General features: G+C 45.7%; 1 protein-coding gene across 1 annotated transcript in view; it reads left to right on the top strand.

Moving 5' to 3' along the window:
• GSK3A (glycogen synthase kinase 3 alpha) overlaps positions 1-17,935 on the top strand; it is a 368,950-nt gene that overhangs the window by 137,708 nt on the left and 213,307 nt on the right. Inside the window, exons 2-5 of the mRNA XM_069640953.1 lie at positions 11,300-11,487; positions 12,902-12,985; positions 15,709-15,819; positions 16,361-16,491. Of these exons, the coding sequence (XP_069497054.1) occupies positions 11,300-11,487; positions 12,902-12,985; positions 15,709-15,819; positions 16,361-16,491 (514 nt within the window). The remainder of the gene's footprint in view (positions 1-11,299; positions 11,488-12,901; positions 12,986-15,708; positions 15,820-16,360; positions 16,492-17,935) is intronic.

Raw genomic sequence — 17,935 nt, 5'->3', positions numbered from 1 at the left:
AAATAGTGTGCATTTTTGAATGTGCACGTGTGCTTTTAATTGTAAAAATAGATTTGCATCTTATATGTTAAAATCGTTTTTGACTGAATAGCCTGTCTTTCCTTGTTAATCTGGTAACACATATAGCAATGCACCATAGGCATTTGGTGCTGCATCAAAAGTAAATGTGCTACCTGTACAGTAGTGCTGTACTCTGTGCTGGTTGCTACCTGTGCAGTAGTGCTGTACTCTGTGCTGTAACACGCCAAATATCCTTACAGGATAAACAGCAGGGGAGAGAAGGGGCATCCCTGCCTGGTCCCCCTACTCAGCGGGAATGTGGCAGATGATTTGCCATTGACTCTTACAGAGGCCTCGGGGAGGGAGTAAAGGAGCTTAACCCATGACATGAAAAATTGTCCAAAGCCCATGCGTTCCATTATGGCCCACAGGGCATCCCATCCCACTGTATCGAAAGCCTTCTCAAAGTCCACCGCTAGGAGGGCCAGCGGGGACGGGATCTCGTCCGCTCGATCGAGGGCAATCTGGACCCTGCGGAGATTCATTCGTGTGGATTTACCGGGCATAAATCCACACTGATCCGGGTGAATTAGAGATCCAGTCACCCGCAGCAGTCTATTGGCGAGGACTCTGGCTAGTGTTTTGGCCTCCCCATTTATTAAAGAAATGGGCCTGTAAGAGGCGCAGTGCTCCGGGGGTTTCCCTGCTTTGGGGATCACCACTATTGTCGTTTTTCGGAGGTCTGGGGGGAGGGTGCCCTGCTCTCTGCTACGGAGGAACATAGCATGCATATGTTTCGTTGTCGTTGCGCTCAGTTTTTTCCACAGTTCTACCGGGAACCCGTTGGGGCCAGGGTCTTCCCCGTATGTAGGTGTGAAAGGGCTTCCCCTACCTCGTCTTCGGTGATGGCTGTATCTAACTGTTCTGTCTGGAGTTCAGAAAGGCCGGGGATCGTGATCACGTCCAGAAAGTTTGGGACGTTTGTTGGGGGTTCTCGTATTTGTGGAGAGTATAGTCCTCTGTAGTAGTTTGCAAATTCCCCCGCGATATCAGCGTCCCCGTAAGTAAATCACCACCCTGGGTTTGGATGGCCCGTACTTGTCCTTTGCTCTGCTCCCTACGTTCCAGCCAGGCTAGTGTTTTGGTGGCTTTGTCTCCCCTCTCGTAAATCTGGCTCCGGACCAGCCAGTGGGCGGTTCGGGCATTATCTAAGGCCCTGTCTTTCAGGATTGTTTGGGCTGTTATCAAGACCTCATGTGCCTCCTGGGTTCCTAGTTACCTGGGCCTCTGCTTCGGAGATTGCCTCGCTGTGCTGTTTGCGGTGAGCTGCCACCAAGGATATTGCTTCCCCCCGTATGACGGTCTTGTATGCCTCCCACCTTATTATTGGGCAGTCCACTGCCTCCTCATTCAAGTCGAAGTATTCCGATGTTTTATTTGCGAGCCCCTCCAGTATTTCGGGTATCCCTAAATAATAGGTGTTTAGGCGCCAGGCGGGTTCCTGTTTTGCTGTTAAACCCTTGAGTTTTACCAACAGGGGTGAGTGGTCAGAGATCCCTCTCGCCAGGAATTCTGCGGACAATAGTCGATGGCCCATATTCATAGGGGTGATATAATCGAGTCTGGATAGGGACCGGTGTGCGTTGGAATAGAACGAGTAGCCCCGATCTATTGGGTGGGCTGCCCTCCATGTGTCAGATAGCCCCATAGCTTCTGCAAAGGTGCAGAGTTTGGTCGGGATGTCCGCCGCTCTGCTTCCCACGTGTGTTCTGTCCCGGGCTATCTCCATGACCTCATTGAAATCCCCCCCTATTGCCCATGAGTCCGCCCGTTGTTCTAGTATTATATCTTGGAGCTCGGCAAGGAGTTCCGCTGTAAGCGTGGGAGGTGCATACACTGCCACGAGGCCCTAAGTCTCCCCCCGCAGTTCACCCAGTACCATCACAAACCTGCCCCGATGGTCTGCTTTGACTTTCCTTGTGTTAAACGGAAATCTTTTATGTAAGAGGATCATGACTCCCCTAGAACCTCTGGAGAACCCAGCGAGGTATGTGTGTGGGTACCGATCAGGTGGGTTTCTGTTATGAATGCAATGTCTGGGGAGTGGTGGTTAAGGTATTGGAGTACCAGTTTATGCTTTATGCCCGACCCAAGCCGTTCACATTCCAGGTCAACAGAGATTTGTCTCTTTTGAATTATATCGGCGTGAGTCTTAGTTTGGGGGTTATATGGAAGGATGCGGTGTGTTTACTGTGTTCCTATCTTGTCGGCCGTTCTGAGGTGTAACTGACGCCTGAGCCCTTCTGCCGTTCTTATTTGATGATCAATTTTGTGTACTTCATGTGATCGGAGGTCCGAGTTTCCCGCTTTCCCACGTGGTGGGGTGACCTGTCCAGTAGGGTGGTCGTTGTCTCATCGTTCCTGCGGGGTGTTTCCACCCGGTCTATTCGGGCATGGAGTAGAGAGGACCTGTGTTTCTAACCACTCCCAGGCCTCGCGGGGAGTGTAGAACGCTTGAACCTTGCCGTTGTGGTACACTTTGAATGTTGCCAGAAAGAAGAGTGCGTATTTGATGCCCAGGGCTGACAGTTTCTGTTTGATGGAGTCGTAGGATTGTCGCGACTTCTGGACCGATCTCGTAGTCGGGGAAGAACCCGATTCGGTTACCATTGTAAGTGATGGGGCCGGTCGCCCTTGCCATGTGCAGTAGTGTGTCTCGGTCCCTGTAGTTCATGAGTTTTGCGATCACTGTTTGTGGGGGGGGCCCCCAGGACTGGTCTGCCCGTCGGAACTCTGTGTGCTCTTTCTATTGAGAAAAATTTGGAGAGTTGCTTGGGAGCCATCAAGTCTGCTAGCCAGTCTTCCAGAAAGCGCTCCATGGAGGGCCCCTCTTTCTCGGGAAGGCCGAGTATGCAGAGGTTGTTCCAGCGGGACCTACCCTCACCATCTTCGGCTCTGTTTTCCAGCGTGGTGATTTTCCGTTCCATTTGTTCAAGGCGGCCTCCCAGGTTTTTAACCGTGTCTTCAGTGTCGGATATTCGTTGTTCTGCTTCCCCAACCCTGGTAGTTAGGTTCCTTAAGTCTTGCCTCACAAAGGACACCTCGGAGGCCAAGCCGTCTATTTTGGTCTCTGCCGAGGTTCTGGAGTCGTTGATTGCAGCCATGATGTTGGTGAGAGACAGCGTTTGGGCCGAACCCTCCTTCGGTGCCTCGATATCCACCCCACTAATTGGATCCTCCGCTCCCATTCTTGAAGCTATACCTCCAAATCTTTGATGTAGGCCTTCAGGCATGGTATTAACTGCCTCTGATGCAACAAAGGAGTCATTGTATTATTGAAATAGTCGTCTTTTAGCTCTATAGTGCCAGGTATCATGTGGTAGACACCTTCTGGGCCAAGACTAATGTGACTTCAGATTTCCATCTCCTCACACGGTTTGAAAATGTTGGGTTGGTGGCCTTGGCCCAGTTAGCTCAAGCACATCCGCCCTAACCTCAGCAGGTCTAGGGCATGTATGCCCATTATGTCATATTACTTACAAGCATTGCCTTCAGTCAACAAAGACTGATTTGTGGGGTAGGACTGGAATGGACAGACAGAGGACAGGACTGACCAACATGCGGAATGCTACCCCATTTGTGAAATAACTACCAATAGATAAGCATTCTGGGGAAAATCTCTCCCAAGCGTGGATGCTGAAGAGGAGACTGGCAATCCAATTGACGGTACAAGTTTAATGCAACTCCTCCAAGGTGAACCATGTATAAATTGTCCAGAGGAACAGCCAACCATTTAGAGCAACTGAGTAAAAGATAAAACGGCCAAGTATGCAGTAATATTAATAGATTAACTATACACCGGTGGATTTTGGATAAAGAATGTACAGACTTTGAATTAAAATGTATGGTGCATGCCATTGGTGAAAATATGGTTTTAAATGCCTAGACAAAACTCAGTGGGCGAAACATTGGCACATTCACCAGCAAGTTATTGTTGGCATGTTTTTTTCAAATATTGGAAGTTATTGAGAGGTTGTAAAGAACTAATATGAATATTCAATGTGGGGAATTAGAGCTCCAGGTGAATTAACCAAATTCAGTGTTTCCAGGCACTAGACCATCGGGCTCAAACATGAGAACTTAATGTTTGGGGTTGTAAAGAATTTTGCATACTTTACAGTGCAACATTCTGGGATGTTTGCTTCTAGCACATGGATACTAGGTTTTACCTAGTAACACTTAATACTCTCCTAGGATGGCCGATCACCTTACCAGTTATCAAGGATTTGTTAAGCAGGCACTAAAAGCCGCTCCTTGGTATTTAGCATCATCCAGTAAGTAGGGGCTAGTATTTAGCATGTAGGAATCTAAAATTCCAGATGAGGAATTTTGTAACCTTTTTTCCATTATCTATAATCTATTGTTTTAATGTGGGTATTGGGAAGGTTTCTAATGTCACATGGTTGGTTTTGTATGGCACCAGTTGGCATGAGGAATCAAAAGTAGCTTCTGGTGGCTGTTGCCGCCTAGCTAACTGGGCACTTCTATGATACAAGGAGGAGAATAATTCCAGCTTCTGGGAGTTTTCAAACCCTTCCTTACACTATACACGGAACCCACAGGCCTAGCCAATGGCATATTTACGCTAATCGAACTATGACTAGGATCTTCTCTTTAGTCACATCACGCCACCCCCTTGTCTCCTCTTTACCCCCGTCCCCAATATCCGTGTATAATCAGACACAAGACCACTCCTTCAGCTCTTGGGGGCACTGCCCTTTGGTAACACACTTATCTGCGAGACCCATAGAAAGCATATCCGCACTCAGGGCCTGGGTGCTTCGGATCTGCATATAGCAACACCAAGTTTTACATAAGCCTCTTCTGGTTTTCCCCAACACCTGCCCTGTGCTCCCCCCACCCCCCTGTTTTGAGCCACAAACTGCAAGGCCAACAAAAGTGGAAGGAGGGTGGTATGTGGTCTTTTATACTCTATGCTTTTCATTTACCTTAACTTCAGGGAGTGACCGCAATGTTCAGAACTTCCAGCCATTGCACCACGATTCAGAACTGCTTGCTCAGCCTGGTTAGTTGACTTCCATCTGACTCGTTCTGCCATTTCAGCAGAGTGAATTGGTTTTTCACCCTTTACCTCAGTTGCATGCCTTTGCTGGTTGGTGCCTTAAGAAATAACCTTTCCATATGGGTATTACATAAGAATTTAAAAATGCAAGAATCCAGGAAGTTTTCTGCAAGTAACCAGTATAGGAGCATGCACATTCACAGGGCTGCCAATAGTATTAGTCCAGTTATATCAACTGGATGGTGTCCTGTCCTTCACAGCTTAACTTGTGGAGAGTGGCATTCAGGTTTACAATTGTAGAAACCCTCCAGTTTTCCTAGTCTAATCCCATTGTGAAGAAACATTTGATTGGTCTTAATTGCCCCCCCCCCATTCAGGAGACCTCATACTGCATGCAATCTCTCAATTCAGTCCTGGCAGCATAGGGAATAAGCCTTTTGAGCCCAAGGCATCGGCAGAGATCAGGCTTATTGTGTGGAAAGCAGGTTACTAGTGGCCTTACCTTCGGCCAGGATGAGTTACTGACATCCTTATGATCATGTGAAACTTTACATTTTTAGTCAAAGCAGTTACACGCTCACCCAGTGCTCCTCATTTAAAATGGTCTCTTCATTTCACATCCTTGCCCACATCAGTCTCTTCATTTCACATCCTTGCCCACATCAAATCTTCTCTCATGGCCTTCAGAAAGGCCTTGAAGACCATTCTTTTTAAGTAGACCATACTCTCAGCTGCTATGCCTTATAACCTTACCTTACTGTTTATCTACTTACCTTACTATGTACCGTATAACTACCGCCTTACTGTATAACATGTATGCCAACCAACAATGTACCCAACACGTAACTGCATGTATGTAACTACACTGTCTCTTAACACCAAGACTTTCTCCTATGTAACCAGCACCTAACCAAATATTCTTGTAACAGCGCCACGTTGCCTTGGGGCCGTTGTGCGCTTTATAAATGGAAATACATAAATAAAATCACATCCCATAAGCCTGACCTGTTAGGGTTCTACTTTGTATGGATGTTGGGTGAGCTCTGGCCTGCACTACATTTCACAAATCTGATGCTCTCTGTAACCTTAGGTGGTTAATGTGCAGGCCCCCAAGACTTCTCTTGAGAAGTGGATGGTCTTGACTAATTTGAAATCTTGCAAGGCTCAAAACTAGTTATTCCCAGCGATTAGTATGCTCATGCTATTAGAGCCAAAGGTATGGATGTGTGTTTTCAGTCTGCAGGTCTCTAGAATGTGATCTGTAAATCTGCTACTTGGTCCATGCCTTCTGCAGACACTACTGCATGGACAGTTTCTGAAACCGATGCAGTGTTTGGGCAAGTGGTGTTAAATAATTGGAGTGTCCTGCTCCTGACTTTACTAGGTTAGGTTTTTTGATAATTTTGCAGTGATTGATTTGGAAACATGGCAAATTCACATTTATTACCTATTGCACCTCCCACGTGTTTTTCAGGGCACAAGTCTGACTACTGCTGAGCCAAAGACCCGCCTCGTCTCAAAGCACTTTGCACAGAAGCCCAAGGCCTGGTCAAGCATAAAACTCCTTGTGGTGGCCATGCCATAAATGAGGAATCCACAGCAGGTTGTTTTCCCACTTTTCAGGGCTTTGCAAAAGTGCACTTCTGACATTCGTCCCACCCCAGAGATTGTTTTTGATTGCAGGGGTCTTTCCTATGCACACACCTTGCAGACATGTTCTGAAAACGTCCGAGGATGAGCAGTCCCATTTTCCTCACAAGTCGACTGAAATGCCAGCATATAGTTGGTAATCTGTCTCCTGGGATCATTCTTGGACATCGATCAAAACATTGTGTATGAACTAATAGGGAAACGTCTATTTGGATCACCCCCTTCATAGCTCTCTGGGATCCAGTTCTCTACAAGGAATTCTCCTTTATCTCAAGAGCACTGCTCATGCTTGCTTCAAGTGGAGCGATCTAGATACTGATCCACAAGGTAAGACCATTTCAACGTATTAGCTCAGTTTTCAATATTGTATATGGACTCATGTCTGTGCCTCTCAGCAGATTTAAGGTCCCCGTTTACTCTGCAGATCCTGCATGATTGGCAATTAAACTTGCTTGATCTGTATTCCTGACTTTCTAAAAATGTCCTTTAATTTGCATGGATCCACATAGGATTCAACCTGAATGCATACTAAATGTAAACTATAGCAGAGCCCTCTACTATAGGCAGTTGCCCTGCTGGCCTGTGCACCTTTTTGCTACGTTTCCTTCTATAGCGTTTTGCCCCATAGCATACAGCAGTCCCATGAGAAATTCAGTCAAGCCATCGGTGTCTAGCATTTCGATACAACCTGCAACATTTCTCTACCCACCCTTCATCTAACGGAGCAACACTAGAAATCACTGCTTTTCCTGAATAGTTCCTTTTAACTTCACTTATAGCTGCATGCATTGCTATACCTCTTTCTCTTTGGAAGAGCCATCCTACCTACAGAGCTTCGACAGCACAGCAAATAGCATGAGGTGCTATACAATTACAAGAGAACATAACCTAATATAACATTACTAGTTTCTCAGCTGATTTTTATTTGCACCTCGACATTGTTAAGCACATCAGCTGAGCGCATTACAAGTTACGTGAAAGGGTGCGTCTTTTCTGCTGATGTGGATATTTGCTGTATATTTATTTTTTAACTAGTTCCTAAAGGCAGGATGGAAGTGTCTAATGAAAAATGAATCTGAATACATTGTAGTGTTTCAGTTGATGACTAATGAGAAGTATAAAATGCTTTTTCATTTCCAAACTAATCTTGGATGAAGGCCTCTGCCAAACCAGGAGCATGTTTCATTCTGTTTACAAACAAAATGGCCTAGGCATTGTGGACACAACTGATATTTAAAATAACTGCTTTGTTTTTAGCATTGAGAAATTTTCAGTTACTAGGTTTGGCAATTATTGGGTAACTTATTTTTTTTAAAGCTTTCACATAACTAGGTTAATGATGGCTTGGTGAGGTGACTGGTATGATTTTAGGAATGTCACATCAATGTCTTGTGCACTACCTGGAATATCCGTGATAGAGGGTACATGGATGAGCAACTGTATTCTGTTGCGTGCAGGCTCTCTGTTAGTGCTTTTGAGGTGTATTTAATTGTGTGGCAAGGGTAGTGTGGTGTTGAAAGTTGTTGCATTGTTTGCATGTTTATGTGCATTTGTGGTGGTTTCAATGTGATGGGCGTTTGCAGGATCTTGTGTGTGAATGGGGCAATGGTAATGGTGCCCTATTCTATGGTGTCTATTTTACTTGTGTACAGGTGCAATATAAATAACCAAGTCTTTCGAGGCGCAACATGGTGGAGGGAGCTGGTGAGGGAGAAACGGGTAGGACAAAAGGTAACAATCATACTAGCCCTTGTGCCATTGAGATCGTGCAAGTGCATTAATGAGAAGTGAAGAGGGGAGAGGGAGTGTAGGAACTGGGCATAAGGGCCTTTGAGAGAGTGCCAGGTGGACACAGGAATGAAGTGGGGGGTGGGGGGGGGGTCCACAAGCTAAGTGCGAGGTAAGGAGCTGGAATGACTTCAAGGGTGCAGGCCACCCAGACAAGTGCATGTGGGGGGGGGGGCGGGGATTAGGTCAGGGGAGACCAAGTGCTTGGGTGGGGAGGCTGGTGACCTGTGACTGAAGGAACCAGACCACCAGTCTAGGGCAGCAGGGATATTGGGAGGGGAGTGAAGGAAGAGAAGAGGAAGGCATTGAGGAGCTTCCAGAACTTAACGAGATCTGGCTCAAGTCTGAGAGGGGCAAGGAGGCCATTCCAGAGTGAGGCACCGGCAGAGGAGAGATCTACCCCCACACTACTTGGCAAAGCATCTGACCTGCAGAGAGTTAGAAGACCCAACGGCTCTAGCAGGGAGATATTTAGGGAGAGTTGGTATGTAGTGGGATCCCCAGCCCAAGAAAGCCTTGTGGATGATGCAGAGGGTCTTGAACTTGATCATCGCAGCAACCGGGAGCCAGTGGGGAGATTTACAGGCAGGAGAGATGTGGTCTTTGGGCTTGAGGCCAAGGATAAGTCTTGCGCCCTATTCTGGATTAGTTGAAGGGTGCGAAGGGAAGAGTTGGCAGATTGCGGAAGAGGCTTTTGCAGTAGTCCAGCCAGAGCTCCGGAGACATTGACTTTCTGGGGGCAGGTGAGTAAATGGAGAATGCCTCTTAGGAGGTGCAGCTGAAAGTGGGCCTTCTTGACAAGGTCCGTGATGTGAGAAGAGGATTCTAAGATGACACCATGCTTTTTTTTTGCTTCACAAGCAGTTGAAGGGAGGGTGGCCAGAGGGGACCAGGGATCCCGATGAGAAGGATCTGTCTTACTGGCATTAAATCAGAGCACTTCAGTGCACCATGACAGAATGGCGGATAGGCTGTCAAGAAAGAAGGGAAGAGGAGGCGGCAGAGGGTAGCTTGAAGGAGAGCTGCGTGTCATCTGCATAACACGAAGTTGGGGAGAGAAGGTGGAGGTCAAATGGGCTAGAGGTGCCTGGTAGATATTGAAGAGCTAGGGCGGGAATATAGAGCCCTGAGGGATGCCACAGGTGGACAGAGGGAGAAAAGGGCTCAGTTGAACCTGGGGAGGTCGGTCCAACAAGGTCAACCAATCCAGAGCCAGATCCATTCTGCCAATGGTGTCAGAGCCATTTTAATCAGGTGGCATGATTGACTGTATTAAAGGCATAGGAAAGGTCAAGAAGGATGAGAATGGAAGGGGAGCTGGAATAGAGATTAGTGAGCAAGTCCTCACAGGTGTTCAGCAGAGCAGTTTGTGCCTCTGCAGATCTGAAGCCAGATTGGTGGTCGTGGAGGCAGCCAACGGAGTCTGTGTGGTGGATAAGCTGGAAGATGTCCAGCATTTCCAAGAGTTTGACCAGGAATGGGGTAATGACAGTAGTTAGCTGGACAGAAAGGGTGGATATGTAGAAGTTAGTCCCACAGACGGGATTACGTAGATTGGGGGAAAGCGGATGGAAGGTAGAACTTGTGAGTAAGGGACAACTTGGACAAAGCACATGTTGAAAGGCAGACAGATGAAGTTGAAGACTGAGTGATAAAACCTCCAGTGGCAGAAACGTTGTCCCAACATGGTTTGGGGGACAAGACCTCGCTGGAAGGGGAACACTTTAAATCTTAGACACACCATAAGTAAGTCACTGATGCATGGGAGCAAACTTTTTGGAGATGTGAGGGTTGGGGCACATCGTTGGTTAGATCGGAGTGTTCCATAAGCAAAGGGAGCAAAAGGCACTGAAAGCTTCTTTTGTACTGATAATACCAAGTCGGTTTGTTCAGGTATTTGGGGGCTGGGGAATCCACTTACCTTGCGCTCTAAGGTAGGCAGAAACTGTGGCCATCACCATAGTGAATGTATGTTCAGAGAAGGTTGCTGTGACCAAAATAAGTCATTGGATTTTGTGATGAAGCAGCGAAATTCATTAATTTTTGGACATCTGATCTGCAACTAAAGAGGCAAATCCAGTGTGCAAAGAGGACCAGACAAGTGCAGGGCTTAAGCCTTTAATTCATTTCTCCTATGTAGGAGGCATTTAGACTAGACAAATCCAGTTGGTTGGAAACGCATATCAGTTTTTTCTCCACTTGAAATAAGCCTGAAGAAAAAAATGTATTCCCCAGGAGTAACCTTCCGGATAAGTCTGTCGAACTTGCTGACCATGTGCCCCACCTCATCCAAGACTGCCTTGGTGTTTTCTCCCTCTACCTGAATGTCACCAACACTGTTAAAGCAGGTCTCTAGTGGTAGACAACAATCTGAAGTCTGTCTCCTTGCACCCTTACAAATATGCTAGATTAATCAGTATTTGGAGCCCTATAATGACAGTTTCTAGCTTTGTAGGTTTTCCCAATACTGTTTCAACATTCCTAAGCGGTTGGTTTCAGGCAGTTTAAGATAATGCCTTGATTACTTTACAGTCACACTGGCCGATTCCATCCACTTGGCTTCTGGTTTAATGGTGACTTATTCCTTTTTTTAAAGGGTTTAAGATATTCCTATCCAATTAGCTGCCTTCGGTGAATCTCTGGTCTGAATGGATTCTTTTTTAAGCAGCACCCCTTCTTAATAGTATGGCTCTTGCATATGCTAGTTGGTGGATGGGACTGAATGCTTCCGGCATAGGCCACAACTTTTTTACCAACAAATCGTATTTCTTTTTTCAGGAGACAGCAGCAAAGTGACTACAGTGGTAGCGACACCCGGGCAGGGGCCCGATCGCCCCCTGGAGGTGTCATACACAGACATCAAAGTGATTGGCAATGGCTCTTTTGGGGTCGTGTACCAGGCCCGACTGGTCGACTCAGGTGAAATGGTGGCAATCAAGAAAGTTCTACAGGACAAGAGGTTTAAGGTTAGTGTTCCTTTTCATCATTTACTTTGTGTGTATTTGCAGACTCCAATTACAGGGAGAGGTGGATTTGTACTTTTGCTCATTTCATCAGTTGTAGCTTGATGCTAGAACTATGTACTTTTGTCATTTCGCAGGCGCATTCAGAATAGTTTCCAGTAGCTTGGTGGGAACGATGCATATGGACATTGATGTGGGAATAGCTCCACAATCTGATCCTGAATGCTCTGCTCCTATCTTTATACAGCATGCAGGTGTTAGTTTGGATCCAGGTGGGCTATGCTGCGCAGGTGGTGCGTGTCTTTAGTTTTTGCAACTTTGGCAGACACTGGATAGTTGCACATGATTCATTTGAGCAGTGTTTGAACTGTGATCAATGGTTATTCTAGAATGGCAGCATGATGATGTGCAAAACCTGCTCTCCACTGGTGAGTGATAACTGTGAGGAAGAAATGGTGTGCTGTGTGGTCATATAATTGAAGTGCCTGGCTAGTAGCTGTCAACATCAAATTTGTACCCCTGATATGTAATGGGGAGGAACCATACCCAGACAATTCATCAAGGAGGCACAGCTGCAATGATGGAACATTCAATAAGGTTACTCAAGACATGTTCCTATAGAGACAAACGACTTGGGAAACCAGTCTTTTAAGACTGGGCTGTAGGGGAGCTGGTCATCTGCTGGAAAACACATTTATGGCTTGTCAAAATGCCATATTAATGTTCCGACAAAAGTTGTGACTGACAAATTCTTGCCGGAATGTCTTGATTTTGCTTTCGTCTTTCTTATCTCCCTGTATTTTTAACCTTGATCAGAAAATCCTCCCCTTCACCCGGTGCCAAAGTATTTTTGGTATCATTTTGACAGCCACAGCATCCATTTACTGTTTTATTACATGTAGTGCATTTTCAAAATCATGCCTGCTAATGCAAACAAGCTGTGACTTGTCCACCATGACGGTTATTGCGTTCCATGTGTGCTTCCTTTTATTAAACATTGCATAATTCTTGTCCCTTGGCTAGGTGGTTGTTACAGGCTTCTTGGATCAGATTCATACTGTATGTCATTTTCAAGTGCAAGTTTGAGCTCTCATAGCTACGTTTTGGAAAGGTTTCTCACGTAGACCTTTTATGGTAGTCTTCATTTTTTAGTGCGTCCTTCATGGGACTGCAAAGCCCAAGGACACTTTGAACCCGATTTTATTCAAGCTCTTAGATTTGTTAGTTGACCCTTGGAAGTAGCAGCCGTCTGAAAAAGAATGACATTCTTTGGCGCCATCCGTAGTGGGGAGAATATTGGAGCTTCTAGTATGCATTATGTGGTGAGGTGCTGGTCTAAAGGGCCACTTTTTGCTCCTCCCTGTTTGTGGACAAAACCTGTAAAGTGTTTATTAACCGAATTTATTTTTCCCACCAGAACCGAGAACTACAGATCATGAGAAAACTGGACCACTGTAATATTGTGCGGCTTCGTTACTTCTTCTATTCTAGTGGGGAGAAGGTGAGTCCCTGCCATGCAGCTTAGTTTGCTTTGTCCCACCAGTCCTGCAAACACTTCAATTTTCCAATCTGCTGCTTTAGATGGGTTCTCGGATTATTCTGGCCCCCAACGCCTGTTTGATGTAGGATTAGATTTGTGTTTATTTGAAGAACAGGGATGTCAGATTTGACCAGAACTGGCTTACAGTAACATTTATAGATGGCGGAAACATTCCACAAAGGGTCCTTGTACAATAGCAAGAAGAGAAAAGGTAGTGAGCCAGTTTATGATGGTATACAAATATTAGGGTCTATACCAGGAACAAAAAACTAAATGTATATAAGAAAATGGGTGATTTACAACGGTAAAATTCACTTAAGTGGGCAAGTGCTTCAAATGAACTACTAATTAAATATATATGAAATTACTTTAAGTGTCACTGGAGGGAAGTCGTGGTAGTCTGGTATGGATGATGGGGAGGGCAGAGGATCTCTCCAAGTGAAGTTCACTGCACGCTTTGAAGAGATCACCGTTGAACTGACTGATTGTTATGGGCTGTGGGTTCCAGTGGAGCCGGCCAAGTAGGGAGGAGTGGAAGAGAGGTCTACACAGTAAAGATGTGGGACGGCGAGGCTGAGTACAAAGGATTATTGGAGGGAACAAGTTGGTTATTATCTTGGATAAATTCAGACAGGTACTGGGGAGCAAGACCATTGATGGCTTTGTAGACTAGAAGGAACAAACAGTGGTTGTGCATGGAGAGCCAACCAACATGTAGTCGGTAGGTAGAAGTCGGGGAGGATTTGGATAGGTTGTAGAGTGCAGGTAGCAAAAATGAGGGTGCAAGGTCAGCAGCAACAAGGTAGGGATGACATTGAATGCTGGGAGAAAGAACCAGCCATCCAGCGAAAGGAGTTCATAATCTGTTAGCTGGGTGAAGGAGGTAAAGGAGAAAAATGAGTCGGCAACAAGGTGATGGTGAAGGCCAAAGGATGAGTCTTCCTAAGGCAGAGGTCTAGAGGGTGAAGGGCAGATGGGTTAGCACTAGAAAGGATAGGTGCTAATTCAGTAGAGGTAGGGGGGGGAAGTAGTCTAGCTTAAGGGGTTGCATTGAGAGGTGGTGGGTTGTGGAGAGCAGAGGGCTGCGAGTCATGAATTCTAGATGAAGTGATGAGAAAAGCCTAGCAGAAAGGGAGGTGCTGGATATTGGTTTTAAAGGTGTGAGCAAACATTAGAGTGTAGGTGCAAGTTTTCAGGGGTGATTGTGAAGGATGAGATTAGGTTTGTGAAGTAGGAGGTTTTGGCAGTGCAGAGGCTAGGGCAGCAGGGGAATTTTTGTAGGGAAGGTGCCTGTAATTTGCAGCAGCGTTGTAGGTTATGGCACATGTTGGCTTTGAGAGTCGGAAATTCAATGCTCATCCAAGGCCGAGGATGGGGTCAAGAAAGTTTGGATGTTCTAACAAAGGTAGTGTTTTTCAAATAGAAAGCACAGGCAAGAGGCATGCATAGGGGAAAGTCGGGAGAGAGGTTCTGACATCAAAGTAAGGGGTAAGAGTCCTGCCTGAATTTCCTTAGCCATTGCAGAGGGGAGATGAAAAATGGAAGGTGGGGGGGTGTTAATGTGAATAATGGAGTGATCCGAGGGAGAGTGGGTCATTTGAGAGGTCAAAGGAGGAGAGTGAATTGTATAGGAAGACGTAGTCAACTGTTTCTGCCAGTGTGTGTAGGTTGGTCATGGAGGCAGAGGGAGTGGTCCGGTGGGAGGGATTTAAGTTCAAGGTAGTTGGCTGCAGAGGTCCTGGGATGGTTGAAGTCCCCCAGCATGACAATGGGGATGTTGGTAGTAAGTGACTCTAGGAAAAGGGTCAGATCAGCGAAGGAGCAGTTGAGGATTTTGGGGGGGGGGAGCGATAGAGGGGCCAGAACATTGATAGGAGTAGGGAGGAGTGGTGCAGGAAGACATCTTGCAGAGGATTGTTCATTCTAGAGGCCAAGTGAAGGAGTGTGGTGGCGGAGAGGGGGTAGAGGTGCGGTAGGCGAGGGGGATAGATGAGGGTGTAGACCCTGGGAACACACAAGCATCCTATTTGAGGGCATGGGAGGCCAGGGACCGATGCAGAAGTTACACCAAGTTGATGCTAAGGGGGAAGGAAATGCCAAAGGCCTAGCCTGTTCAATTTGTCCTTGCTTGTCTGGTTTCTGCATGCTACACGTTGCAAGTTTCTGTACATCCATTCTGCCAACCCTCACCTGATTAATGTGGCCATGATATTGCTTTGCCTCTGATGCAAGCTGCTCCATCATGGGGATCCTGTACCTTGCAGTACTCTTCTGTGATTTTGCATACCAAACTGTTCTGTCTGGTCTTGATTGTTCTCACCACCACCCATATTTCCACTGTTTTCTCATTGCAAGTTCTGCTTTCCTACCTTTTTGACTTCCCTTATTGTACACTGTGGCTCTAGAACTTGCTTTTGTGTTCCCTTCACACACCCCCACCTCGTTTCTCTTTTCTTATTCAGCTTATCAAGTTGCTCCTCTCACTAAGCTGAACAACCCTCTTGCTGCCTTCGCGCCTGAATACCCCTGGGTCTGGTGCGCTATATAAATAATAAAACAAACATCGTGTTGCTTATGTATGCGCTGATGACTCGTCAAATCTTGCCACTTTTAGACCTTTTCAGATTCTTTCCTGTGAGTGTTCCTTTGTTCTCCGATCTCACCTCCTTTTCTCTCCTCTACAGAAGGACGAAGTCTATCTTAACCTGGTGTTGGATTTTGTACCTGAAACAGTGTATCGGGTGGCACGGCACTTCACCAAAGCAAAGACCACCATCCCGGTGGTTTATGTGAAGGTGGGTGTTTGCATTAGGAAACCCTTGCATTCCAAACAGCACAATGCCAGAACCCACCAGTTTTCACATATATTTAAAGCTAAAGCCTTGGACTCTATATTAGTTGTGAATTAACCATATTACTTGTAGGAAGAGTTGATGTTTAAACATCCCTGTACTTGTATGCTTCGCATTGGACTGCATATGCACCCGTGATGATTAAAAAAAAATTGCCAGAAAACGAAATGCGCTAGCAGCACACACACACATCTGCATCTGGGGTCCTCCCTGTACCTGCGTCTTAAACTTTGTTTAATTGTTTTCACTGCTGTTGAGCTGGCTCCTTGGTGGAAGGTGTCTGGCCCATTTCAAAATTCTGACTTCCATGAGTTAACCACTGTCTTGACTAATACAGCACTGACGTTAACTTGGCTCCATCTATTTAGGCTCCATTCAGGCACCCATGAGCGGTTTGATTTATGCTGGGCGTCGCAGTGTGTGGTTGCAGTATGTATCTATTGCCGGCATGTCTACAGTTTCATTGCTGACTTCAACCTTGCAGGTGTACATGTACCAGCTCTTCCGCAGCTTAGCTTACATCCATTCCCAGGGCGTCTGTCACAGAGACATTAAGCCCCAGAACCTGCTGGTAGACCCAGATACAGCTGTGCTTAAGCTCTGCGACTTTGGCAGGTAAGTGTGAACAATTTGGTAGTTTGAAGCATTACTGTATTTAGTCTTTAGCAGAATGTCTGTATGCTCTTCTCACCAAAATCTGCATGGAGATGCAAGCTTGTGAATTAGTGTAGTGTTACCATTGTTCTTAAGGTGCCAACTGCTAAACTATTTTTACCATGTGATGATGGGTACTCCTGTCCCGAGGGTTATGAAAGCCGTGTCTGGTGAATCCTGGGGCTTGTCGCATTGACTGCCATCTTGATCTATGGGATGTTGAACATGTTGTACTTTCCGTTTTGAATGCCTAATGCATGGTTATCCAGATGGATTATTCTGCATAATATTTGGGGCTAATTTAGTTTTCTCAGCATAGTGTTTAGAAATCATGGTTCGTGGTAAATTGTACCCTACTATCTCAAAGTAGACCTAAAGTAATTTGAAAACTAGGCATCATGTAAACTAATGATGTGCAAATTACTATTGGCTGTCGGATGGCAACTAGGAATGTTAACTATCAATGGTATACTGGCTGTGTTCAAATATACATTCCCTAATATTGAATAAGCAATTTTGGGTGCCTTAGTTGCATTATTCATTTGCTTTATGTAAGTGGGCTTTCTGTTTTGCAATGACATTGTCTGAAAAGTGAGGCATTTCCTAATGTTCTTAAGGAGCGTAGTAGGTAATTTGCAACAGAAAACCTGTGACCACCTGACCATGCATACCGTAAGTATGTGTGCCTGGTTGAAAGATCGTTGTACGCCATTCGTGATTTTGCACAAATGGCACCAATCGTTCATACTGTTGAATAAGCTATAATTGAAATGTAAAGGCATAGGGTTTGTTTCTTTTAAATGCTAATGGTTGCAGGCATCTAGAGTGGTCGCCAGCAGCAAAGCCTTGCAGTAGGCTTTTCACCTAGCCACTGCATAGTATTAAATTGAGATTTTGTTATTTCAGTAGCGTTTTCTTTTCTCCCCGATTTCTTTCAATGCAATAGCACAACTTTGAGACTTCCTATCGTATTTAGACATCCCCCACATTGCCTTGTTCTCTTATGTGTTTGTTTAGGTTTTACATAAGAGATTTCAAATCGCACTAATTTGCTTCTCCATCATGGGGTCTGGCATGGATTCACATGCTCATGAATATTCCCGTCAGGCTGGAAATCCTTGGTAAAGAGAAAATCACTTTCAGTTTCGTTTCTGAATTGTCTTTCTCCTAATAACCAACCACTGGTCTCTGGGTCATACTGCCCCCAGCCAATGACTGTCCCCTACCTAAGCCCCTCCTCTGGCAGCCATCTTCAGATTTTTACCGCACGTTCAAGTGTTGGGAGTCCTCATGCTATAGCTCTCGCGCTTTTACTGCGTTTTGCGATTATTTTTTTTTAAATTGTTTTTTTGTTCTAATTTTTTCGGGCAATCGAGCCTCAAGCTCCACCGTTTCTACTTCCGAT

The sequence above is a fragment of the Ambystoma mexicanum genome, chromosome 1q (genome assembly GCF_040938575.1).
Source record: "Ambystoma mexicanum isolate Mex_15411 chromosome 1q, UKY_AmexF1_1, whole genome shotgun sequence".
NCBI lineage: Eukaryota > Metazoa > Chordata > Amphibia > Caudata > Ambystomatidae > Ambystoma > Ambystoma mexicanum.
The sequence above is the reverse complement of the archived record's forward strand: the minus strand, read 5'-3'. Positions and strand labels throughout refer to the sequence as shown.